The sequence below is a fragment of the Chlamydotis macqueenii genome, chromosome 1, assembly GCF_036417535.1.
Source record: "Chlamydotis macqueenii isolate bChlMac1 chromosome 1, bChlMac1.mat, whole genome shotgun sequence".
In the NCBI taxonomy this organism is placed as follows: Eukaryota; Metazoa; Chordata; class Aves; order Otidiformes; family Otididae; genus Chlamydotis; species Chlamydotis macqueenii.
In genome coordinates this window covers 36815854-36841859 of record NC_141556.1, presented here as the reverse complement: position 1 = coordinate 36841859, position 26006 = coordinate 36815854, and the positions used below count along the sequence as shown (strand labels likewise).

The 26006-nt window shown below is 41.5% G+C and overlaps 2 protein-coding genes across 3 annotated transcripts in view; both read right to left on the bottom strand.

Annotated features, from left to right (window-relative positions):
* Positions 1 to 16951, bottom strand: part of RASSF3 (Ras association domain family member 3) — a 109290-nt gene extending 92339 nt beyond the window's left edge. Inside the window, exon 1 of the mRNA XM_086748731.1 lies at positions 16678 to 16951. Coding sequence (XP_086604857.1) covers positions 16678 to 16951 — 274 coding nt within the window. The remainder of the gene's footprint in view (positions 1 to 16677) is intronic.
* Positions 16952 to 19727: 2776 nt separating this feature from the next.
* TBK1 (TANK binding kinase 1) overlaps positions 19728 to 26006 on the bottom strand; it is a 30849-nt gene continuing 24570 nt past the window's right edge. The window contains exons 17-21 of one of the 2 annotated variants that reach the window (XM_086748717.1): positions 24690 to 24791; positions 24502 to 24598; positions 23385 to 23491; positions 22972 to 23043; positions 19728 to 22285 (exon numbers count right to left, since the gene is read on the bottom strand). In XM_086748717.1, coding sequence (XP_086604843.1) covers positions 22234 to 22285; positions 22972 to 23043; positions 23385 to 23491; positions 24502 to 24598; positions 24690 to 24791 — 430 coding nt within the window. In that variant the 3' untranslated portion in view covers positions 19728 to 22233. Of the gene's footprint in view, positions 22286 to 22971; positions 23044 to 23384; positions 23492 to 24501; positions 24599 to 24689; positions 24792 to 26006 lie in introns of those variants that run through there. The other variant, XR_015258659.1, reaches the window with a different exon arrangement.

Below are 26006 nucleotides of genomic sequence, written 5' to 3'. Positions count from 1 at the left end.
CCAACAATCCCAAAGGACAGACTGGAAAAATAAGGATTTTTAGGAACAGCAACCTATTCATAGAATCATAGAATCATAGAATGGTTAGGGTTGGAAGGGACCTTCAAAGGTCATCTAGTCCAACCCCCCTGCAAGGAGCAGAGACATCCCCAACTAGATCTAGCTCTTTCTAAAATTGCATCAAACGCAACTTTCTGAACACAATGACCTACAATAGTACTAAATTCATTGTTATAGTTAAAAACCAATTTTGTGCTTCAGCAGATTTTGTTTCTGGGTCAGACAGAGGACAAGGCATCCTGAGACACGAAGTGACAGAAGCAGAACGAAAGCAACAAGTCTGAGGGTACTGTGCAGAGGCACAGTGCCTGTCTCTTGGTTCAAAGGACATATTGATACCACACAAAACTGATGACAAAGCATATTAGAGAATTCTTCTTAACATTTCCAAATCATGAAACTTTCATTTTTCTGTTGTTAAAACATTAACTTATTTGCTAAAGCATAAGTGGCTAAAAACAATCTGCAAGGATTACTGAAAGCTTTAATTATCAGCTGGGTTATTCATCTGTGGAACAAGCCTAGCGATGCAGAATTGTTCTGCCAACTCATCCTGGCTGACCCAACCAGAAAATCATGTTAGTGCCAACACAGGAGCAAAACCTGGCAGAAAGACAGAGGCAGAGATAAAGAAGTTGAAAATGCCAGTATGCTGGAGGTGAGGGTAAATCTCTCTGTGTACCAAGGTAACTAGGTGGTCAGTACTGCTCAGACTAGGCTTACGTGTTGGAGAAGTCTCTCAGAAGGACAGAAGTGCAATTTGGTAAAAAGAGTTAGCAAAACGTGGTGTTTCGGAGCTAAGGAAGCACATGAGTAATTTGGTAATTCTAAGAACTCAAGGAAAATTCTGGCCACCCAAGTAAAAGGAAGAAATGTTAATGGACTTCAGTGGAGCTAAGGTTTCATACCACTTGCTGTGTTTGTACAGACAAAAGAGGAATCATCAGTGCAAACAGGAGCTGTGTCCCCTCCCCCGTGAGAGGAGCACCAGGGCTTCAGCGCCAGTTTATTACAGACGTACTCGTTGACACTGGCTTCTGTAAAGTTATGAGAAGTTTGAGATTAATTTTCACACTGAGAGTTTTTCTGCCTGGACACAACCTTCTGCTAAAATGTCACTTTTCCACCAAAACCACAGTTTTGTGATAATCACCTTGTTGCACAGGTAGAAAAGGACATGTAGGGCACTTCTGACACTATTCACAATTTCAGTTCAAAAGAGAGATGAAGACATACATTAAAATGAAGGTAGAAAGGTAAATCTTATTCAAATCACTAGATATAGAGAGATGGGAGAAAAATAATAAAAAGCATTATCTTTAAAGCATTCAAAATTCACATTGTTTCTTGTTACAAGTCATGGATGCAATTATTCTTTCGTAGTACTGAGGGAAAAGATAACTGGCATGTAAACGTTTACACATGTGTGTAACTCCACTAGTAATTAAAACTCTCAATAACATGTATTGATACTCTTTAGCCACTTATGCTTTTACAGTAACAAAAGAGATGCAGGAGTGATTTGATGTGTTATGAAGACTCATGAAGATTTGAAGTATTAGGAGAACTTGAGATTACCAATATTCAAACAGAGGTTAATCAAAGCTCTAGTTTTAGTCAAGGTAAGTTTTGCCACAGACTTCGGTGAGCTGGGATTTCCCTCTGGATATCTGAAATCCGTGGAATCCTTCACATGGGAAGAAGTCACATGTCATTTAGACATGTGGCCCGACAATGTTTCTGTAACAGATTTCAGATAGTGCAACATGTCCTTCCCCTCTCAGCTTGATAAAGCTGTTATTTGAAGTGCAACACAATTGCTCAGCTGCAGAACTGCACCAAACCCTACCCCATACAAATGGAAAGTTGGTATTGATGTAATACTTGCAGAATTGATAAGTTCACCATTTCGGGCAAAACAATCCTCATCAAAAGAAAACTGATCTTGTGTAATTAGTCCTATAAGAAGAACAGAATGAACTCAGCTTCCTAAGCTATGGCAGTGCATGCTCCTCCAAACCCCCGAGAATACACCTCAGATCCAGCTTTAACAGATCACTACAGAGGGACAAAACAGTCTTTGGGCTTTCAGGGTGTTTATGAGAATGTTAACCTGTCAGATGCATATGCTTCTCGGCCAGGACCAGACAAGGATCAGAGCATGGAGCTGCCATAAGGAGCAATGCTTTTTACTAACCAGTGAGCTGAGCAGCACTGCATTTCAGCTGATAAAATCGAAATGAAGGACATGGCATCGCTGCTGAATATAAGCCCTCTCTAAGCTGCTCATTGCTTTGTGTGAACACTGGTATAATGGGTGAAGGTCTTCAGTCAACTCTGTCTTCACACAGCAGGTATGTGAGTCATATTAGAGCTCCTATGTACATACCCAAGGGAGAAATAAGGTCTACAAAAACAAGACATCAGATATCACGGACATGAATATCAATACGAATAAATTATACAGCTGCAAGAGAATTCTTCATCTAAGCAAGCCTAACAAACCTTTTATTGCATTTCCAAAATATTTTTACAGTTTTGCCTAATGAGCCCCAGAGAATGGAAAAATGCAAACAATGCTGGCCTGGAAAAGTAACCAGCTGAATGGAAATAAATTATTTTTCCCTTTGAATTTCTTTTTAGCAGGAAAAAAAAAAAAGTCTTAAGAAACATAGCAGCAGACTTACCAGCAGACTTCCAGAGAAGTTTTACTGTTCTCCTCCTCGAACTGCTCAATGATTTAGGAAACCAGTAAAAAAAACGTGCTATCCTCCTGATGGTTTTCCTCAAGTCATTTCTTATGGCCATAGCTGAAAGAGCTCCACAGCTAGACCAGGAACAACAGACACACGTCTCCAGCCCGAGAGAGGAAAGCCCATGAATACCCACATAGAGTGCATTCGCTCTGAGCTCAGCGTCAGCCAGCACGTCTCAGGACCACCTGTTAGTCCTAAATCCCCTCCCTCTACGTCACTCTGCTCTGAACCCTCCAGACCTCCCTCTTTATTACAAGAAGCATCTATATTAATAGACGCTATAGACGCTTCGGCTAAAGAAAGACCAATGCTTCAGAGTCTTAACCTGGTACTGTTTCCAGTGATGTTAAAACAAGACATGCTTTCCACAAAAAAGGTTTCGAAGGGCTCATTTGTTCATCTCTAGCTACCTTTTCCAGGCTGTAAACAAATAAACTCCAAAACTGATAGGGACAAGTGTCCTTTCAAGAGCCCTTGATTTACATCAACAGGATTTTTCTTCTGGAGATTCTCAAAGATCTGCTTATGAAGGTTCTCAGCAGTAAATTTAACAGACATCTCTGTGTTAAAATGCGACTTCACTCTTAATGGATTTTAAGGCAAATGTAAGAGTGAAAACATTCACTGCCACAGTTTACTGAAGAATTGAGCATCTATCAAAATATCACTATCCAAATAAATTAACAGCATCTCAGTACTTAGACTACACATGCTTCAAGCATGATACATATTAAATTGTAAATCCAGAGATGCGATGAACTACCATATGCCCTCCCAAACATTTATCATTAATTCTACCATACGCTTGTTAACAGCAAGACTATTTTACCATTTTCCAAGCTTACTATGATTTCCTCAATTATATCACAAGTTTCTCTTCAGCTTCCCATATTTTATTTGATTTTTTTTCCTTCTGCTCGATCTGGATGGCAGAAAACACTGAAAACCAAGACTAATGTCATTATGAAACAAAGATCCTTTTATATCAACCTTTAAACTACAGAAAGTGAGGGCTTTGTTACACCAGCTATGTCCACAGCATGCAGTTAATAACTCTCCTAGAATTCACAATGTATTTTTCTACACTAAAATATGTGAAGTATTTAACCCCATTTTATACATCCGACATTTTTAACATACTGCTACTTCTCAGGACCAAGCTAGATAGATTGCATTTCCTCTGGTCAATACATCTCTGAAAACAAATAAACTTTTCCATTTATACTGTATCCGCCACAATTCTTCAGCCAGTGTCAATGAAAGAGCAGAAGGCAGGACTCAGGCCGTCGGATTTGTCTCTTGTTCCAGCTCCACCCTCTCATACCAGTAGGAATTTAGTAGCAAAGTGACGGTTTTAGCACAAGTAGGAGGTCTGCCACCCAGTTCAGCACAGGGAAGGAGCAGAGTTAAAGGCCCAACAGCTAACTTGCTTCTTTCAGGAAACAGCAAGGATTTTGAGTGTTTAAGAGCATCTACCAAATATCAGATCAAACCGTGACATTTTTTTCCTGAGATGTAGACATATAAAAATTTAATGAAAATCAAAGTGACATTAAAAAACACCCATACTATTTCAGACCAGAAGTGAATATATGTTAAGACGGCTAGTTTTATAATTTAGTAAAGAATCCATATAGAAATGTGTAATCCTTAGGAGGATATGAAGGGAACAGGAATATTTTTTTTTCACTTAACAGAAAACGTTGATACAGTATTTTTGTTATACTGGTATTTTATGAGGCTTTAAAAAATATTCGGTAAAACACACTAGAATATAACAGTATAAAGATGTAAACTGACTTTGCTGATGAGAATAATAAACTGGTGGAGGTTTACACATTACCGTGTTTAGTGCCTTACTGGAATAAAAAATAGGCAATAGCATAAAAAGTTGTATATTATTTTAAGGCAAACAGAACTCATTCTATACCAAAAAAGGCAGTTGCATGAATCTGACAATTATGCTATGCAACAAATTAGCTAATATAGATGAGAATATGAACCTGAATGCAAGCTGAACTGAACAGCAGTGGTCGTTAGCTTTGCAATAATTTCCTGACCCCTCCATCACTTCACATTTCCAGGCTCTAGTTAAGCCAAACCACACAGCTAATGGACAACAGTCTGTTCCCCACAGCTCACAGATGAGGGGTCTGTGATGATGATGGGAGTTCCTCTCAACCTGAGCTGTTAGCTTTGGAATATGAGCCACTGTGCTCTGCACAGCAACGAACCGCTGTCAGCCTGCATCAGCTGCATCAGCCAGGCTATGGAGAGTTCACACAACCCCTCCTAAGACAACTCCAATTGCTGACATTGCACTGAAGCATTGCTGAAGTTAAGAATTCACTTAAAAAGGTACTACACAGGGCTACACGCGTACCTTTCAATCTACCCTAATGAAGAGACAGCGCGTGGAGATGCTTTCCAAGGAGGACAGAAGGACCTGAAATGTGAGCAGAGTCACACTCTTGATCTCTGCCTCCCTTTAAGAAAAAAAAGCCATGTAAGGCTTTTTCCTGCAGCAGATTTCAACCCCCAGGTCATCCTCTGCTCATCTAAGCAGCACGCCGGAGGAGGGGAGGGAATGACTGCTGCCCGGGCTGCTGTCCCACCTGCCTGAGAAGGGAGGTGAGCAGCTGTCCCCTCTGCTATGCGGGCAGCCTCTGACCTCCCACCTCCCCACAACGGCGCAAAGGTCAGGTCTCAGCAGGCCTCCGCGAAGGGCAGAAACGGCACCCGCAGACTCCACGTGTGTGTTGCCCGCCCCACATGCTCTCCAGCCGTGGGCCGGGATGTCCGGCAAGTCGCCACCTTGGCAGGAGAGCTGGGCACATCACACTGCTCTCAGCATCCGCCCCAAAACCTGCTTTCTACATGGAAACTTGTGCATACCAGTTGGAAAGCAAAGGGGTGCTCATGAAAGAAACATCCAGTGGTTTAGACACACCACTGTCTGCTCCAGTCTACAGAGCTCGGCAGACCAGCTCTGAACAGAGCTACACAACAACCCAGCGGCTGCCTTGCTGTAGCCCTCCCATGCCCATTGCCTGGGGGCAGAAGAGCATCTTTCCTCAGTGCGGAGTTACTGCCATTTCCACTCCTCTCAGCTCTTAGGTAGCAAATGCCTGGGATGAGCAAAGGATTTGATTGCTTTGACCTATCTGGAACTTCTCCGTCTATTCTAGTTTCAGGAGCAAAGATCCCCACACGTCTATTCGTAGTGGAAACTGTGTGTAGGAAGTGCTAAACTTATTAATGAATATCTGATTGCCTGCATTAGCAAATGTCCCTGTTAGGTGAGCTCAAAATGAGTTCTTGCTTTCTTTCTAGAGACAATAATATGCTTAGAAAATGAGGTGGTGTCTTTCCAACCTGTCATAGTGTGGGTACATGACACTATGCTATATGCCATACCAAGAGGTAGAGTTCAGTGTGGAGAGGCATTCACAAGCCAGGCTTTACAAGGATATTTTCCATATCGATGGAACTTGAACTTACAGAGAAGCAGGAAGAGACTTCCAGACCTCCAGAGACTGTTTCCTTTCACTTCTTGCCTGACCAAGACCTGAAATGGACTAAAATATTTTAGCAATGCAGAAGTGGGTTATGCAGAGAAACATCGTATCTATGCACTGGACAGAATTGAGTGTATGAAACTTATTTAACCAGAAATTACAAATAAAATCTATGACCTTCCTTAAATCCTGTTCAAGTGTGTGTCAGAGTAAATTTTATCCAAGCAGCAAGAGAGGGGTCCTGGGTAACCACTCCCTGAGCTTCAGCTATACTGCATTTGCATGACACTGTCAAGACACAGTATCACAGATTTCATACTAAAACATCACCATGCTTGACAAAGCTATGCAGCTGCTAGGAAGCTCAAAAAGAATATAATACAATGACTAAAAGTAAAGAAACAAAAAACTGCTGCCTTTGAGCTTAGTTCAGCAAAACTAGCATAATACTTCCGATTTCCAGCTCAGCTGTTCATCCCTCCCTAATCCAAATAAGTAGCTATATTTGTGAGCTTTCTAAAAAAACTGTTGATTCTCAGCAGCTGCACATACACAAAAAGAAGGGATTAAAAATTAACCAGTGATTGGCAATCTGCAACTTCCAAAACCTTGCCTCCAGTTGAAAGATGGAAATTGAAGAACTGTAGTACTCAAACTGATGTAAAACACATTTGTAATCAGATTTAATGATCTATTACTTTGCAGATAAATAAATAAGGTTAAAATAGAATTGCATAACAACTTTTTAGCTGTGACATCAAAAGTATTTCACATGTTTAATCCTCTGTTATCAAGGTTCCCAAAAATTTTTGCACTGATAGGTAATAAATGTGATATGAAACTAAAGAAAATTGCCAAAAGAGAAAAGGAAAAATGTTGAAAACCTTACTTAGTGCACGACAGGTGGCAATTATGCTAAGAGACAAAAATATCATAAAAAGATCATGCAACCCAAATCTTGCTGCACATCAAATTGAACCACTACCAGATCTGTATCACCAGAAGTTCCCATTCAGTGTCTTTTTTTTTCTGCAAGAAATGCTTCTAGTATGGACACATTCCTATGATTACAATTACTTTTTAAGTAAACTAGCATGAAATTTGGATGAAACTCATCCAAAATTGAGAGGAAGCAAATGAACATTAAAGAAGCATGAGCAGTTTCAACCCTTTTTCATGGGCCTACAGAAGTGTCTCTGTACGAGCAGGCAGTTGGGCTTTGTCTAATTGAATGTCTGCAGTTGAGCTGGTTTTCCTGGCTCCCATTACAGCCAGCAGAGAAAGACCAGTGCCTCTTGGGCATATTTATTCCCATTCTGCAGTAAAGCTGTAAAATCCATGAGATTCATAGTTTCTGGAGAAGCCAGGATGCCACCGCGGAAAGCAGATCAGAGGCTGGGAGAGTATTAGTCCTTCTCGGAGCTCCCTCTGAGCAGCAGTAGGGACAAGAAGCGGTGTCGTGACTCTTCTATGGCACACTGAGCACATCTTAAATTGAAATCCCTGAAGTTTTTCAGGTGTGCCATCTCTGCTAGAGATGGAGGACAGAACCCAGAATGACTGAGCCCAGAGCAGGCAACAACAACTGCAGGTCTCGTTCAGAGATCTGACATAAACCAACAGAAGTACTCTACAAATACAGTGGGATTTCAGTTCATTTTCTTCAGGCCTTGAGTGCTGTTTAGTCAAAATAAAATATGTAACACAAATTCAGCTTATCAGTCATGTCTCAAGGTCCTCTGAGATTAATTGCTTACTTCTACAGGCTGTCTATTGGGGAATAACTGGATTTCTCCCCTTAAGAAGTAAGGAGTAGGAAGGTTTCTTCTGAGCAATAGCTCCAATGAAATACATCTTGGATTTTAAGGAAGAAAATCAAAAGCACCAAACCACATTTGCTCACATCTGGTTAAATCTTATTTCACTCTATGATATATTATACTATCATTAAATATGTTCATACATTGTTGCATGAAAAAGAATCTCTCTTTGTGTATTTCAGCAATATTTCTGCTTGATTCCTTTCAGTATTGTCCATTGTAGTGTACACTTGTTCCCTGCTTCATTTCAAATACTTCAACCAGTAAAATTTGTTATAATTTGCTTGATGTTCTTTTCCAGATGCTGGAAACGTACAGAGGCAGACAGGACCGTCACAGTGCCACGATGAAAGTGTGTGAGAGGGCATTGCGGTGCTGGTCCAGCTGAGCATCAGGAAGACAATGCACTGCTTCCTGGAGACTGCTCCTGGTACAATGTGATGCACCTTGTCATGTAGTTTGGTTACAGGCTTACTGTATGCATGTAGGTTTGTGCATCAAAATTAAAGTTGAATATAAGTTTAAAAAGCTAAAGGCAGAGAATAGTAGTGCAATGTGAAAATAACAGATTAGTGTTAATTTTAGCTTTGTTGTAGTTATTATACTAGTAGCAGTAAACTCAGGAAAATCATTGAATGGTTCTTAGGAAAACCACTTTTGTACATAAAAAGCTACACTTTAGAGCACAGAGATAATAAAACTCAAGGCTAAAACTGGAGAGAAGATACTGAGTTGCCTTGTAACATAGTTTGACACACAGGATTTGACTCAGTGGCTGATAGACCAATTTGCCTGTGGGCTTTGGGTGACTATGCCAAAATTAGTAGACTTCTCTGTGAGAGTTTGCATAGAAATATCGCTAAGGGAAATCAGATCAGGGAGGAAAGACAAAAATATGTGTTAAACATTTCTAAAACAATTACTTTACTGATGCTAATCTGGCCTGCTTAAGAGAAAAGTAGCCTGATTATTTGTTAGGGTACAAGAAAGTGTGGGCATCCTTTTTCAGATCTCTGCATGTTGTATGAGTGATGACATGCTGTTTGCACTTGACAATTAACAAGGGTGCACCTTGCACATTTATTCTCTCTTAGACGAGCAGGATGTTTCTTATTTTAGCCATTGCAGCTATTAGATAAAAGAGTAATATTTCAAACTGGAGTATAAGAGAGAAAGACACAAAAGACACAAAAGACACAAAATACACAAAAGACATATTGCAGAGCTTAACTTTCATTGTAGCCCTTCGTACTTTCTTCCAAGCTCCAACAGTCACTGTCAGGCCACTGTACCCAAGCTACTATACATACATGCTCTGCTTTTACTGAGCAAAATCAAAAAGGCATTCATCCATACTCAGTACGGTGTGGAGAAAACAGACATGTCTAGCAGTTCATAAAGCCGCCTGGCCAAAACCAGCATCATTATTTTCTTTCTGTTGTGCACACTGCTGACCTGCGTTTAACTGTCTGGATAAAGAGATCCATCCAATCATGCTGGAGGTTTCTGGTCAATGCTGTTTAGCAACAGAAGGAAGAGATGACTGCTGTCACCGAGCAAGAGCTGCCAGTGACCTCCTGGGTAACCTTCCAACTCTCAGTGCTTTCATCTATGGCTGTTTTGCTCATAGCACTTCAGACCAGCGGCTGCTTCTTCCTATGCAAGCATATTATTAAGGACTTAGGGTGGCTGGCAGCTCCTATCGCTAACAGCAAATGAGAAAAAAAAAATCAGAAAAAAAACTTAACCACAAACTATGCTATCAATTTATCAAAAAATACAGTATCCAGTAAAAAATTCAGTTTTATCTTTTTCCCCTGTGTATTAAGAGCACAGATATTAGCAATATGTAAATAATATGCAAGCAATGTAATAAAATGTAATTTAAAAGGCATCTGTATTGTTACTTCCCACAACGCCCCAATCTCCTGCCCAAGCAGTTCTAGCCACCTCTTGAACTTTGAGCGCGGTAGGACTATATAAAATGGCCATCAAGGTACAGTAAGCTCTCCAAGGCTTTCACGTGACAAGGTCAAGTTTCTCCTTGGTTCTCTGAGGCTTTCTCAGCAAGCAGATCATCAGGAGGGTATCACACCTGTGAGTGATGGCAACCGGTTTATTACTAAGAGTTTCTTTGTTTTTGTAAACAGATCACTGCTTTGATGTTTTATTACACATCTTGAAGATGTCCTAGGTGATGAACACTGCCTGCAGAAATACCTATTTTATCACTTTTTCATTAGCAGACTCCTTTCCATACCAGCACTCAAATACTTGTCTTGTTCAAAACCAAGCCTTACAGCTTCTCGTCTTCTTCCACCCTGCGTGTGAAATGAAACACAGGTTATCTCCACGTCAAGATTCCCCCGTCAGGGTTCCTGCCTACTCACAACAGCCTCTGCAGAAGCTCCCTACAGAGTAGCTCTAAAGCACATGAGGAAGACAAGCGTGAAAACCATGCAGCATTTTCAGAGCCTTTCGGTGCTGGCATCTGAATGTTATAGGGTGATTTTTAAAACTTTCTCTTCACTGCTATGCAACAACTGCTTATATTCTCTGTAGCCTCTTAGGGTTGTATCTGAGACGTCCAAACTCTGAAGGACACCATAATTACTAATTAACCGTTCATGAGATGGTGAAAATGAGAACAAAGAAAGAGGTGCTCAGAGAATAGGTGAAAGGCTCTACGCATGACAGCATATGGCTTAGGTCCTCACACAGGAAGAGAAATATCACTGGCCAAGAAAACAGGACCCACAGTAACCATGGAACTCCGTGAGGAGCTACTTTTCTCTGTGAACAGGGGGAAAAGGGCTCAAGCTTTGCAGAAGCGGAAGCCTTGCTGCAGCTGCGGAGACCACAGAAACACCCCAGAGAAACTGAGGAAGCCAGCAAGCATTAACCGTGAAGAGCAAGCCTCATCAAAGCTGCTTCTTGGTCTCTATTTCCACACCTCGTCCTTCCTCCCTACACCGGGCACAGCAGCCTCCGGCTCCACCAGCCCTGTGAGCTCCAGCAAACAAGAAAAAAGAAAATAAAGGAAACTTTGGGAACTGCGCATCATTAAACAACTCTCTGCAGAAAGAGCGGAAAAGAGAAGCAGGCTCCTACCGCTGCTATTTCTAATCCACCCCCCAGTTCTCACTCTTTAGATAAAACTTTCAGAGGCTCCTTCGACCCAGAACGGTTTTGGTAATTCAAGTCGTAACTCTAGAAGTAGCTTTAGCAACTTAACCCCCTCACTACACGTGACTAAATATGAGCATACTCCTACTGCAGAGATAGCTAACAATGTCTGTCCTCTTCTATCAAAACATGAAAAACTATGTTATACAAATTTGATGATCAAAAAAATATCCTTCCAAAGGAAAAAAAAAAATCACTAGAACCTGCTTTTGCTCCTTCCCTCCACATTTCACCCTCATTTCTGTAAGGGGAAATCTATTTCTTTACCATTCCTGAGATTTAGGAGGCATTTAGACAATACATACGAATTTGTTCTAAGGGGATGAGGGCTTAAGTTTTTTGTTTGGGTTTTGTTTGTTTTTACAGATACTTAAAAAGCCCGGTACTAGGAGAGCTACACCACATATTAAAATGCAATGCCTCTGTCCTTCAACTGCACTAAAGCAGGAGTCACCTACTGAATATTCAGCAACAATACAAAAAAAATGTTAGAAATTTAACAAGGCTCCCACCAAAATACCCATTTCAGCAAGAAAGAAACAGAAGGCCCTGATAGGCCCTGAAACTGTGCTACATGCTTCACAAGAGAAGGTTGCTCAAAAAAGAAAGTCTGAAAAATGGGTAAAAAAAGATGTAGACAAGTTTTAGTGAACAACGCTGAAATGACTGCCCAGTAGATTTGAGAGGAAGAGGAGGCTCACAGTCTTATCTGCTCCCATGGGCTTCTGCATCTCTGCAGAGCACCTTGCAACTGGAGAGGCTTCTATGCCGGGACACGGGTGTCTGCCTGCGCACAGATCACGCTACACCCAGCTAAAATTACAGGCGTGATGCTGCGGGTACAGAAAGTGACACTATAGGCAAGGGGGAAACGGGCTGAGGGACTTCACTTCCAATCAGCATTTAAAGGACACTCACTGACCTAATGCTCATTGAGCGTACCTTTATGAAGGACTCCAACCACCAGAAATCTGACAGAAATATTCTCTTTTCTCCTTTAGCAGCAACTTAACAATTACTTGTGAGTCTCTCTTTGCTTCGCAAGGTCCTTACAGTATCAGAACATACTGGTGTTCTCACTCCTGCTGCCCCACCAACCCCACCACATAAACCCAACACATACACCAATACATGTGCTGTTGCACAAGCAACACACAGTTGGTAAGAGTAATAAATACTGGTTCATCAAGGTCATGGTTTCAACAAAAGCATCCATGAATTCCCAACCGTGTCCCACCACTAAATACTGGAAAGGAACAACCTGTTTTACATGGTACCTCTAAATACCACCTGCTTAAACATCTTCAGGAAGTTTGAACCAAAAGTCACGTAGGACCTCTACTTTCTCTATATTCTCTTACATGAAGGGTAAAACTTTTGAAAAGGTCTAGCAATGTTTCCATTTGGTTCAATGAAAAAGTGCATCAGAAAGGTAAAAGAAAAGTTACAGAAATTAACAAGGAAGTCCAGAGCAAGTAGTCCAAAAACTAATTCCTTTCATGCCCCCGCCACCTATGTGCACCCAGCCCGCTGACCAGAGTATGGGGACAGTAAAACTGTTCAGAAACCATATTGCAAAGCCTGGCAGCATACATTTTCACTTAAAATAATGAAAAATGCCTCATTTTTCAAACGCCAAATGATAAGGCAAAACAATGCAACAACTCCAGGGCTCCTACACCTCATAATGCTATGCACCTTGAAACCATCAATATGAAATAAGAAACTGAGAATTACCACTCCAGAGCACTCTCAGGTTGCAAGAAAAAAATGAATGCTAGAAAATAAAAACCACTCTTTACTGTATGTCATTTCACTGCTATAAACTGGAATAATCCCGACTGCTTCTGTTTCAAATTATTTTGTGCAGAGAAGTCAGGCAAGGCAATGGCATTCTGCATCTGCACAGTATCACCAGGTTTTTACCCCAAATTACAGAGGTGAAAAGGTGACTAGCGGAGCAAGTCTGGACTGCTAAACCAATTAAGTCTCTCTTGAAAAGGAATCCAAAACAATAGCAAGAGGTCAGATACAACAAAGCATCCTTTTCAGAGATATTTCATTACATTTGGCTTTCGTCCTGGGCTGAGGTCCAGAAATATCAGTGCTGTCTTATTTTTTTCCCAAGAAATAATTTACTTGAATAATGTGCACCTTGTGCACTGCATTGAAACAGATGATCGTCTCCTTAATTTTTTTTTTTCCATTCTGATCTTTCTTCCCTGAGTTATATCAAAGTATTTTTTCAAATTTTAGCAGAAGCCTGAAAATAAACTCGCGAATTACAAACAAAAATCTCACAAAAGGCAGAAAGACCTTTTCCGAGTAGCAGTTTATTAACCCCAGTGACTCCATCTCACTTTCTGATGTGCACAAAGGAGTGTACAAAAACCCAAAGATGACCACAGACCCGTTGCAAAATGACGAAAGCAAATTCTTGCCTCTACTGAAGCTCAGCTTGAGTATATTCCCTGTCTCTATGGGGAAGGCAGGATGAAGACACTAAAAAGAAAGCTGCGCTCCCATAAAAACATTGCAGATCTCTTCTCTAAGACAGAAAAAAGTCTGCACCTAAATACTTTAAAATTACTCCTTTGATGTGCCCTTTGCCTACCCTGCCCCAGAGGCAATTTCTCATGCCTTTTAACTCTTATCACCAAATTCAGCACCTCTGACTCTGGTCTCGTCCAAGGCCAACAATCTAGTGAGAACTGACTTCAACCAATATTTAAAGAGGGTAATTTAAATAAATATAATATTTATGTCTTTGTGACTCAGAATCATGACAACTTAGCACGTAGCTCCCTCTTTATCAGCCGTGGACCATCTGGAAGATGCTGTTGCGTTTTGCTTTTTAGATGACATAAAATGAAAGTCCCTACCACTTGTGACCTCTGGAAAACATAGAGTTAGTTGGGAACCCTTTGGCATTGTCACACCTTGCCAGGCAGACTAAAATATTTGAAAGCTTCTTGCAATTTTAACCTCAATTGTAATCTCTGCTTCACAAGGGACACCGAAAGGAGACCATGGCATTTTCACGGAGGCTAGCACAGTGACCACAAATTCAGCTGTAACCTGGATGTATCTGCTGCAGCTTTCAAGGCTGGTTTAGACACACTTTAGACGTTGACTTCTTCTGTTACATCCCTGAGCGCAGCTGTGTCTGCCAGCTTTCAGAAGCGGGGGACACCTTGTTCTTCTGTACTCACACATTCCCAGAAGAGCCCATGACTAAGGGTGCAGACTGACGTCTGGCCACAGAGTGGATTTAGAAGCTCTGCACCGCGAGGGCAGCCGGCCACCGACTTCTCCATGCCTGTGAGCTGCCCTGACAGAGTCATTGCCTTTACTGCCCTCAGCCAGTTTTTCAGCCAGATCCATTAATCAGTCTAGCTTGCTGGCGTGCCTACAAACTGGGAAAGAACAGAGGTTCTTGCAGCAATCCTTGTGCGCTTTTGCTCTTGTTTCCTTTCATCTCCATACCACTTTACAGTTTTTAAATATTATATTCATGCTAAATCATAAATGTTGAATGCTTCCTCTGCTACTTAAACAGCAATTTAAGAGAGCAGCCTCAAGTACTATGGCTCATAAAAATAGAGCTTGTCATGGAGGAGAAGGAAAAACATTGTAAGCTGTAATTGTTCTGAGAAAACGTTACTGGAAGATCTATAATCCAACATGACACTTGACATTCTTGCCATGGAGCGTTTGATCATAAAAGAAAAAATGTGATTTTTAAGGTCTATTTTCACATCAGTGCACTATACATCCTGACAGAACAAACGGTGCACTAACTTAACTGAAAAACAAAAAATATTCCATTTTCACAGTCGAAGTATTTCCATTCCAAGAGTAATTGTAAAAAATAGAGCTACTGGAAGTGACTGTCAGTGTGAGAACATTATATCGTAACAGAAATTTTATATCTCTGCAGAGGACAGTATGAGGTTATTACATCTCCTTAAGCCAGAGCAAAACAATAAGAAAAGACCGACCTTTCTGTCCCACCTTGAGTTTCAAATATCACCTGTTAAACAAAGGCTCAGTGACGTAAATCAAAAGCAAATCACTCACCTTAACATGTCACTCCGCTACGGATAGCACTAGATTGTCCTAAAAAGTGCACCCATGGCAGCTGCGGGTGAAGAACAGCCAGGGAAGTGAGCATGCCCGCGAGGTTCCACGCTGAAACCGTTCTTGGGTCACCGTGAAACCCAACCATGTGCACAAATGCTTTTCAAACCAAGGGATGGCAAATGGGGACTTCTCACCAGCACTAGACTGGGTATGTTCTCCTAAAGAGAACAGGAGCTAGCAGGGCAGTGAAGTCACTGTATTTCACAGTATAGCAGTGATGATGAAAGGGCTGAAAAGCAGAAAAGCTGGAAGGAAACCCCACCTTTGCCTGCTATGAATCAGAGACCAGAGAGTGAAAGCACGTGTGCATGGTGCATACATGGGATGTGCGATACTCCAGGACACAAGGACTGGGCAGGGGAGGGGACCACACCACTCCATGCCTGGGAGCCCACGGGAACCCTTCGGAGCAGCACGACCTATATCCCCTGTAACATGTATCATAGAATCACGGAAAAGTTTGGGTTGGAAGGGACCTTTAAAGGTCATCTCGTCCAACCCCCCTGCAAGGAACAGGGACATCTCCAACCAGATCAGGTTGCTCAGAACCCCATCCAACCTGGCCTTGAATGTTTCCAGGAATGGGGCATCCACCACCTCTCTGGGCAACCTGTGCCAGTGTTCCACCACCCTCATTGTAAAAAATTTCTTCCTTGTATCCAGTCTGAATCTACCTCCTTCTAGTTTAAAACCATTACCCGTCATCCTATTGGAACAAGCCCTGCTAAAAAGTTTCTCCCTGTCTTTCCTGTAGGCCCCCTTTAGGTACTGAAATGCGGCTATCAGGTCTCCCCGGAGCCTCCTCTTCTCCAGGCTGAACAGCCCCAGCTCTCTCAGCCTGTCCTCACAGTAGAGGTGCTCCAGCCCTCTGATCATCACCTTCCCGTTGGGCAGAGACGGAGCGTTTTTACCCGTATCACACTGCACCCATGCTACGCTGTCACCCCGGGCTACAGGCTCGGCCCGGCCCTCCAGCCCCAAGGGCCCGACTCACGGCACCCAGCCCTCAGCCCTCCCGCTCCAGTGCTTCATGCGGGGAAGCTCAGGCTCCCGCTGGGGCCGACCCAGCCCCCCACAGCCGCGTCGCCCCCAGTTTTGTGAAATCCGGGATCCCTCAGCTCCCCCAACCCGCCGCTCCCCACACGATGCCGGTTTCCCGCCAGAGGCGGCGGGCGAGCCCGCCGGGCCGCTCACCCGCGCAGCGCAGGCCCTGCCCGAGGACGAAGCGGCAGCAGAGGTCGCACCACGTTCCCGCCGCCGCCGCCGGCCCGAAGCGGTGCGGCGGCTCCGGCTCCGGCGGCGCCTCGAAGATGGTGCGGACGTGGCGGGGACGCGGCGGCGCCGGTCGGCGGTGGCCGCCGTATGCGGGAGCCAGGACGTCGGCGGGCGCGTCCGGCTGCGGGAATAGGTCCCGCACCGCCCGGCCTCGGAGCGGCTGCCCCCGCCTGTCAACCGGGGCCGCCGCCATGCAGAGCGGGATGCGCCGGCCGCTGCCTGCCTCTCCCCACGGAGCGGCCGGGGCGGGCGGCGGTTGACGCCTCACGCACATGACACCCGCCGGCGAGGGGAGCGGGGAAGCGGCGGCGGGGGGGTGGCGGCCGCCGCCTCGACTCAGCGCCGGTTCCCGAACCCTCTCACCATGAAAGCTCTCGGGTAGGAGCAACCTTCGCCGGGGGCTCCGAAACGCGCCTGCTCCGCCGGCCCCGTTCCCTTGACCCGCCGCCGCAGAAAGTAGCTGGTGTAACCGGCGCTTGGAGCTGCCATTGAAAACGCAGAGAGAAGGTCTAATTGTTAAGATCACTATTGTTGTGGCGACTTTGTGGTTTTTTTTTTTTGTTTCCCAAGGCGAAGTTTTCCACGGGAAGCGTTTCCGGGAGTCGCTCCCGGCAGGTGAGAGCCGTGCGCGCCGCCGGCAGCGAGGAGCGGCCGCGGAGGAGGAGGAGGAGGAGGGGAGGCCTCAAGATGAACCCCGGCCCCGTCGACCTCCCCCGAGCCCAGCCTCCCTCCTTGCAGCAAGCTGTCGGCAAGTCACAGCACCTTACGGAAGGTAAAGCCCGCATCTGCCAAACCTACGGCTTCAGAAGCCACTGTCAGTGAGCTCACCCGTACGTTTGACTGTCGTATCTCCTAGGCATTACAAACGCCTAATGCAGCCTTGCTCAGATTTTAAGTGGTGTGAAGTGGGATGTAGCCCGGCTGTAAGACGTTTTCAGGATATGGAGAAACAGGATTTACACACAACTCATCTGCACACTCACGCAGAGGGTTCCAAGGAATGGAAGCACAAAAAAAAATAGTGAAGTCTTTCTGCCTGGTTTCTTTAAAGATTGTGAACTGCTCCTGTCTGCTTACATCTGAAACTGCTGCAGGGCTCCCATGGCTGTCCCCAGGGGAGTAGCAGCACGATTGTGCCAGCAGCATCTTCCTTCACCATGAGTTAGCAAACGTGCCTGCCAAGCAAAGCTTAGGGCTGGCACAACGAGTTGCCAAGCTCGGCTCTCCCCAGCACGGCATGGGGCTAGGTGGCCAGGTGCACTTGCCTGCACCCAGCTCTGCAGTTGCTAACAAACCCCCATCGTACAGCACAGATGCACTCGAGGATGCCGAAGCAACTCTCACACTGGCACAAGGGGAGCTGGCAAGAGCTGGTGATGCACTTTGGGAGGTTCTGATTAAAATGATCTGCCAAAGTTACTTAAAGCAGCTCATCTGGGAAATGCTTCCCATGGCTGGGCAGCGGTGACACAACCCCTACCTTGCCAGGAAGGCTGCAGAAGCCTGGATAGTCACAGACTGCGTTCTGCACTCCTGTAAGTTTTCAGGAGCGGAACACAACTTTGAACAACTGCAGTACACCTGCACTTGTAGCATGCCAGCAGCTCTACCTGTTGCTGTCAGTCTTCCTTGTCAACAGGAAACAAATTTCTCCAAAAGATATGCATCTGCAAGCACAACTACCACTGGCCAGGGTTGTACCAGTGTGAAAATAGCAAACTCCACTGAGAGATACTACCCCTACCACATTTTTTTTTGTGATCAATAGAACAAACAACAACAACAAAGCTGTTTAGAGCACAGAAAATTAAATGGTCATGCAGCCTTGCCAATGACAGAATCAGCCACAAGAGCTCACAACAGTTAACCTGTTCCTAAAACCCCTCTTCAGCTGATACTGCTCAGTTCCCAGAACAATCTGTTCTGGGACCTGACTCTCTTTACTATTAGATTTTTCCAAAGTCATAGTCTGATTTTTTTTTGTTTCTTGCACTACAGTTTATACTTGTAATCTCTAATCCTTTCACCATAGACATGGTGATGAACGCTGATCTTCCATAACAGCCTTTAGGTGACCAAAGACTTTTGCTCCCCCCTTCTTCCAATCTTCTCTTCTTTCAGCCAACCAACACCCATTTTTTCCCAGTCCCTCTCAGATGAGTTTTCCAGACTCTAGCCATTTTTTTTTCCTCCCCTAACTTATCTTTAGGTGACCTGTATCTTTTTAAACTTTTATGGACAAGCCAGTTTAAAAAAGCAAGCTTTCCTCTGCACAGACCAGGGTGGGCACCCATCCCCTTGATTTTCAGGTCCCTAGCTAGAAGCCATCACCAGTTCAGCTAACCAAACATGGTTAGCCAAATCACTTACCATGCCCTCCCTGCAAGGGATTTCACAGTAACACCTGGCTATGCAACTACTTAGTGATAGTTGTGTTTAGTTTTACCCAAACAAGTTTATGCAACGGCAGCTTATTTCACATCTCCACTCTTCTAGGCTTCAAGCTTGAAAAAAAAAAAAAAAAAAAAAAAAGTAGTATTTTTTCCACTCAGCGTTTTAAATCCTTGCCATAGTATTAAATCCAAAATTATTCTATGATTATCACTTCTACAGTTAATTAACTAAACTGGCACCGATTGAGCTCCACCAGCGGACTGTTTCACACCAAGCAAGGACTAGGAATTTTACTACTGTTACAGAGAACTAATTTTGATCAGAACACAGACCAGCAGAGTGGTTAAATAATAAATAAAAAGGATTAGTGGTTCTACCGTATTGCCTGTGCTAGTAATTCCATTGTACAGGACACTTTTTCTGGACAGCTGGCTAATGCAAACTAAGTTGCAATTTGCTATTTCAGATTTCAGGCTTTGTATTGTTACTTAGGAGGAAATAAATACATAAGGTAATACTGAAATTAACAGAAAGTGAAATTATGGAAAGATACAGAAGTAACTACACACTGCACAGTACGTGGTTGATGATGTATTTATGTCATTAAGTCATTCACTCATGCATTTTCACAATTTATATGAAGACAGGTTTGTTCAAGTAACAGATAATTAATATACTAAGCTAAACCCCCCAAAACAGGAAACCAGCTTCAGGAGGAAGAACCATATATTACTTTCTATTACTTCTTTTGGCAAATCAGTAGCATGACTGATAGTATCAGGACACTTAGTTTGAGCCAAAAATTGATGGTACTATACGCTATGCTTTGACATGAAAAAGGTATTTGCTTCACAAGAACATAATCAGTAGAATATGAACTGATTACTTCAAGTTCCTTAGCTACCGCTTGGTTAAAATTGCTTTAGAAAAAAAAAATTTAAAAAGATTAAGATTACCGATGTATTTAGCAACACTAAAACCAGCAATGTTTAAAATGAACATAAAATTTAACATAAAACATTTTCAAACATGTAAAAGAATGCTGACATACTTCAATACACAGACTATATTGTTACTACAATTAACTTTCTTTTTCAGACTGCTTCAGTATAAAGAAATTGAAAATTTTATATTTCAACTAACAGTTGATTTCTTTTTTAATAAAAATTAATTAAGAACCTTTTGAAATAGCAGTGTTACAGACATAATACTGAAAAAATATAATTTATGCGCAGTTTGAGAGGCTAATTCTTTAAACACTTATGCATGTGTTTTTTACTGACACTCAGTGAGGGTGCGGATGTGAACAAACAAACGTACAAGCAGGCATTAAACATTCCAGTTAGACATGATTCCAGTATTTTAAAACAAACAGTTAAGAATGCCACAGCTCACCAAGGAAAAACATGTAACAAACTGTTGCACTCCTTTTGCATAGCTAGATTTTTTGGGGACAAATCTTGCAAAGTAAGAAGCTACTCACATGAGTATAAAAATATCTGAATTCCCTTTTAATATTTGATTCTCACCAAGAACACTGGAAAGCAGATCTCAGACGTCAAGGCAGTGAATTTCCTCTTCTTTTAACAATGAAAGAATCCATTATAAATTTCGTAAGTTTCTATTCAAATATTAAAAAAACCAACCCCAGATGTTTTGTATTCTGACCTGGACAGATAAGCAGGGAATAAGCATCACAAAACTATCGGGTGCTATCACAGGTTACCACTGTTTAGTTTACACCTAAATGTTTCACCAAGAAGTATAGAAAATTCTAAATATAGTTGGTTCAGCTCTTCCTACAGATGTAATATAGCAATTAGAAGTACTATTGGACACCACTGAACAGCCGTGGCCAGGTTTCCACCAGGAAAGAATGAGTCCTGCAATATTTGCATGCTCTTCATCTGACACAGATAAGTACACCTGTAGTATCCAAACAAAGCGAGGGATGTTTTCTGAGATTTTGATTGTTTGTTTTCCTCTTTTTTTTTGCCTCTCCTGCATATTTTGAAGCAGACTGCCTCATTCTACATCTCTGCAACCCAACCACATACTGGTAGTAGTAATTACTGATACTGGAAAATAAATATATAGTCTTAATAAATATTCCACCTAAGTTCAATATCTCAGTCATAAGTCAGCAGTGAGTGTGGCCCCTTTTCAAGATCTAGACCAGTAACTTATTTTTCCAATATTCAACTACCACTGAGGCATGATGCTACCTAGTCTACTGACTGCCCACAAATTCTCCTCATACCAATTTTTAACCTTTTCTAAAAATTATGCCTGCAAGTACGATTCTGAAAAAACTATTATTATTTTAAGAATCCACTCCTCTTGTGGTGAGCAACAAGATTTCAGGGAAATTCTGAAAATGCTGCACTCTGAAAAAGGAATTTTTACATTCAGTCTGACAACCTGGAGTGCAAAACTTCCATATACAGAGCAGTCAAATGATTACAGGAAACATGGCACCCAATATGGAGACAAACTCAAAAAAAAAAAAATACTGTGAATTTGTTCTCTCAAATAGAAGTGAACTAACAGTTTGGATGTGAAGGAAAGAAATGCATTTCCACTCTGTCCTGTCTGCGCTTTTAGTCCCTATTCACACTTATTTAAAAAGATCTCATTTAAAACAGTCATCAAGTTCTGTGACAATCAGAGTCATTCAGCTAGATTCCAAAATAACAGCGGTTAAAAGGAAATCCAAAACACCCTTTAGAGACAATTAATAATGTTCAGAGTTCTGCAAGTCCTCTTGCAATAAAGACTAAATTGCATTCTGGAAAAGGGGCAGTTTTCAAAGCAAACAAATGTCAATTTCTCCCACAACACTTTTGCCTTTAGGATTTCATCAGAGATCCTCCAAGGGGCTAAATTCCCTGGAGTAATTCTATCCTAACATTGACCAAAATATTTCTTTTATATTTACATATTATACATATTTACATTTTTTAATACTACAGTTGTAGAGGGAAAAAAATGATACAGATTTATTATCTGCTTTTAAATGTCCCAACAGTACTTTTTTTCCCTTTGAAAAAATTTACAAGTCCTCTTCAGGTCCTTTGAAAGCTAGATACAGTCCACATTCCGCAGGCCACCATCCATAGTCAAAGCACCAAATCTAAAATGAAAAAACAGTATATTCTTAGGGGATTGGCTAGATTATAGAATCAATCCTTACTTCATTATAATTTATTTAAGAGTTTTTCCTTTCCCTTGCCTCATACCAACACACACATTTGTATCTAACTTTTGTATGTGAAAAGAAGATAGAAGAGATGATACTGTGCTCCAGGTATGGGACTGGGGTGGGGAACAGAACAAAACCAATTCAGCTTGAAGCTACGCTCCGGTCTACCGGCAATTTGCCCTGAAGCTTTCAGAAGGTCATTATTTTGATATATTTTATCATCATCACAAGGAAAAAAGCAAAGTCAGTCTGTATGTGATAGTGACAACATGCCCTCAGGACTGTAAGGAATATGGTAGCCTCTATGTGAAAACTGCAAAATCATCATTCAGATTGGTATCATTTCACAGTTGTTAAAAATTATGTCTAAAAGTGAGCAGTTTGCAAGCATTGTGTTTAAATTCAGAATTAATCTGTCTGTGCAATAGATATTATTAGCTAAACATAAGTAACATGAAACACAAATACCACGATTACTGTGTCAGAATGATCTTACAGTAATGTTTCTAGGTTTTGAATACAATTTTTTTTTTTACATTGCACCAACTAGATCTACAAAATGTAACAAATTAAGCCTGTTCCTAGTATCAGCCCCCAAAGTGAAAACAACTGCTTGCCTTTCCAAAATGTGATTGTTCTCAGCCAGCTCTTTAACAACCCCTTCCATTTCTTCTTTTAGTTTCTTCATACTGTAGTAACAAGAAGCAAAGTAAATGTCACCATTTTTATAGGGACAGTTATCTGCTATGATCACTACCATCACACAGCTTTCAGCAACTTGTCCCTACATACAAAGTAACAGACAGATAACAGGCTGGTTATTTACTAAAAGTGACAGATGATAAATTAGTGTTGTCCCCTACTCACTTCCAAATCGGGATGACCACTTTAGCAATATGAGTTTTTTTCTGCAATATAAAATTCTTGGTCTTAATACAGCAATCACTGAGTCAACTGTAATTTTTTTTTTCTCAATTCATCTGTGTAACAGCTATAGAATATTACATCAATCCAGTTAAGAAATTCTTACCCAAGAGTCATTTCCACTAACGTGTTTGAGCTTGGATAAACTGTATTCATTGTATGTTTCATCCCACTGGAAGCTGCAAACATTTTCTGTGGCAGAGCATCTTGTAACTATAACAGATAAAAAGGAAATGTAAGTTACAATATAAGTTGTCCTATGTATCTTGATGTCCACCTTAAAATCCTTCTCTAAGTTCACCGTTGCTGTGATGTCTCATAAAATCGTTACCACAGTAAGGTGGCTGATATTCCCCAAGTTGAAATCATCATGGCAAGTTTTGTATTGACATGACCTAGAATTCCCGGATTTGTTCCACCTTCTTAATTGTCTTACATTTTCGTACTAAACTTTCAAAAGGAAGAATTATCTATTTGTTATGTTTGTAGGTATCCTAAGGCAACAGGATCCTAATCAGTAACTGAATTTTGGTAGTGCTACTAAAATACAAACAAATAACAAGAAAAATGTTGCTCTCCACCATTCCTTATTTGCTTTGACAGGTGCTTTTTTTTTCATTTATATTTCCTTTATAAAGAATAATAGTTTTACTGCATGAAAATGCTCTCATTCTCTCAATTTTGAGGTAACTTTGATAAATGTGCATCCTGCAAAGTCACTGTCCAAATTAACAAAACTCTTTCTTTCACATCACCAGTAGCATTAGTTTAGCATGCATCCTTAATCCCCAATCTTGAATATGGGAGTAGCATTTTTATGCTTCCTAAGAGCATTAAGATCATCCTCTAGGTGCTCAGATACCATTACGATAACAGTTACACAGAACACTTCTCAATGAGCCCACATCCATTTGCACAGTTTTTTGTGCGCTATCAAAAAAAAAAAAAAACCAACAAATAAACCCCACCAAAAAAAGTCCAAAACAAAAAAAAAAACCAAACCCCCAAATCAAGTCAAGACTCAAAAAAATCACACCACTCTCTATGCCACTCCAACATCAGCAATGAAGCTACTATAAACCAAATACTACATCCGTGCAGCCCTGTATTTTAATAGTGCTGCATCAGTGTAAGACTCACTATAAACAACATTATTGATATTAAACAACATGGAACAGTCTTTTATCTATGCAAACACTTTACATAATTTTGAAGCGTTCTACCTCATTTATATAATGCTGGTATTTCGATACCTCTTCTTCAATATCGAAACACTGGTTGGTAAGAGCCAGTAACTGCTTCCTTATATGAAGCATTTTCCTAAAAGAAAATAAGTTTTCTTTTACAAGTTTCCTTTTATAAAAAGTGGTGCAGTGAACATTACAAAATATTATAGAAATCAATAGCTTGCCTTGTCCAGTCCTCAGCCTTGTCCAAAAATGTATCATACTTGCTGACACATTCATCTTTGAATAGAGCTATGGCTTTTGTAGCATGCAAATACAGCTTCTGCCTGCAACACAGAAACAACCACAACAGTCTTATACAGCTTTCAAAATCTCAGTCCTCTAATTTACTTTCTGTAACTTGAAGAAAAGGTATGCGGACTTAAAATACCTTCAGCCAACTTTATTCATGCTTTTGTAATGTATGAGAAATCAACACACTGCATGAACTGACAGTTTATGTTTAAAAAATATTCCCTAGCAGGGAGGGAAAAAAAAAAAAAAAAACGGAAGCATTTTGTCACAATGTCTTCTTCGTGTCAGTATTAATCTGAACAGGTCTATTTAAGGAGAAGGGATTCTAAATGGAAAGGACAGAAATCCTTATTATTTCTTATTTGCCTTCTGCAGACACTTGGAACTTCCAGCATATATGAATAATCCTTTGTGCTGAGTACTATACATGCAAGAAAAAAAATCCTGGATTTTTGTTTCAGCTTCAATTTATGATAAGAGAAAAAAGCAAGCAGATAAGGACAGGAAAGAAAAACAAACCCCAGTTCTGGTTAGTGTTGCAGACAGTAATCCCACTGTAATTGCCTCACTATGCTATGCATTGCACCAGTAAGCGAAACTAAGGGATTCTGGGACACTACAGTCTAACACCTGCTTCTGGTATTTCATTAAGTCCTGCATGATAGCTCTTGGTTAATTAAATTCTGGCTGGAGTGTAGCTGGATTGTCCTCAGGCATGCATACCTGTCATTCAACCAGAAAATAAAATCCAAATTAAGTCCTGGTCCCTTGTCTATCTAGTGGTAAATATTACAAAGGGCAGATTCTGTTGCTAATGGCACAAAGTTCCTAACACAAACCACTACCATTTCTGTCTGGGGTGAAACAAGTGAAAAAAGACATAGTTGGGTTCTCAGAGATACCGGAACAATCCTAAGGAGACACTTGTGGTAGAAAATATGCCAGTATCCAAAACCATGAACATGAAGCCTATTTATTTAAAGTTATTCACACGTTAATGCAAGAACACAGTCTGAGTAGTAGAAAAAGCCCTAAAATGTCTTTAGTTTGCCCAAGGGTAGTGCATTTTACAATGAGCCTATTTTCCAACCATATTTATAAGAACATATGACTGGAAATTATTGCTCACATTATCTCTTATACATTAAGTTCAGTCCCTTGCTGTTGCAGAGCAATGATGTGTCCAAGTCACCTTCAGTGTACCAAGATCCATCTTACAGGTTTCCTGCCGCTCCTGTCCTTTCTCT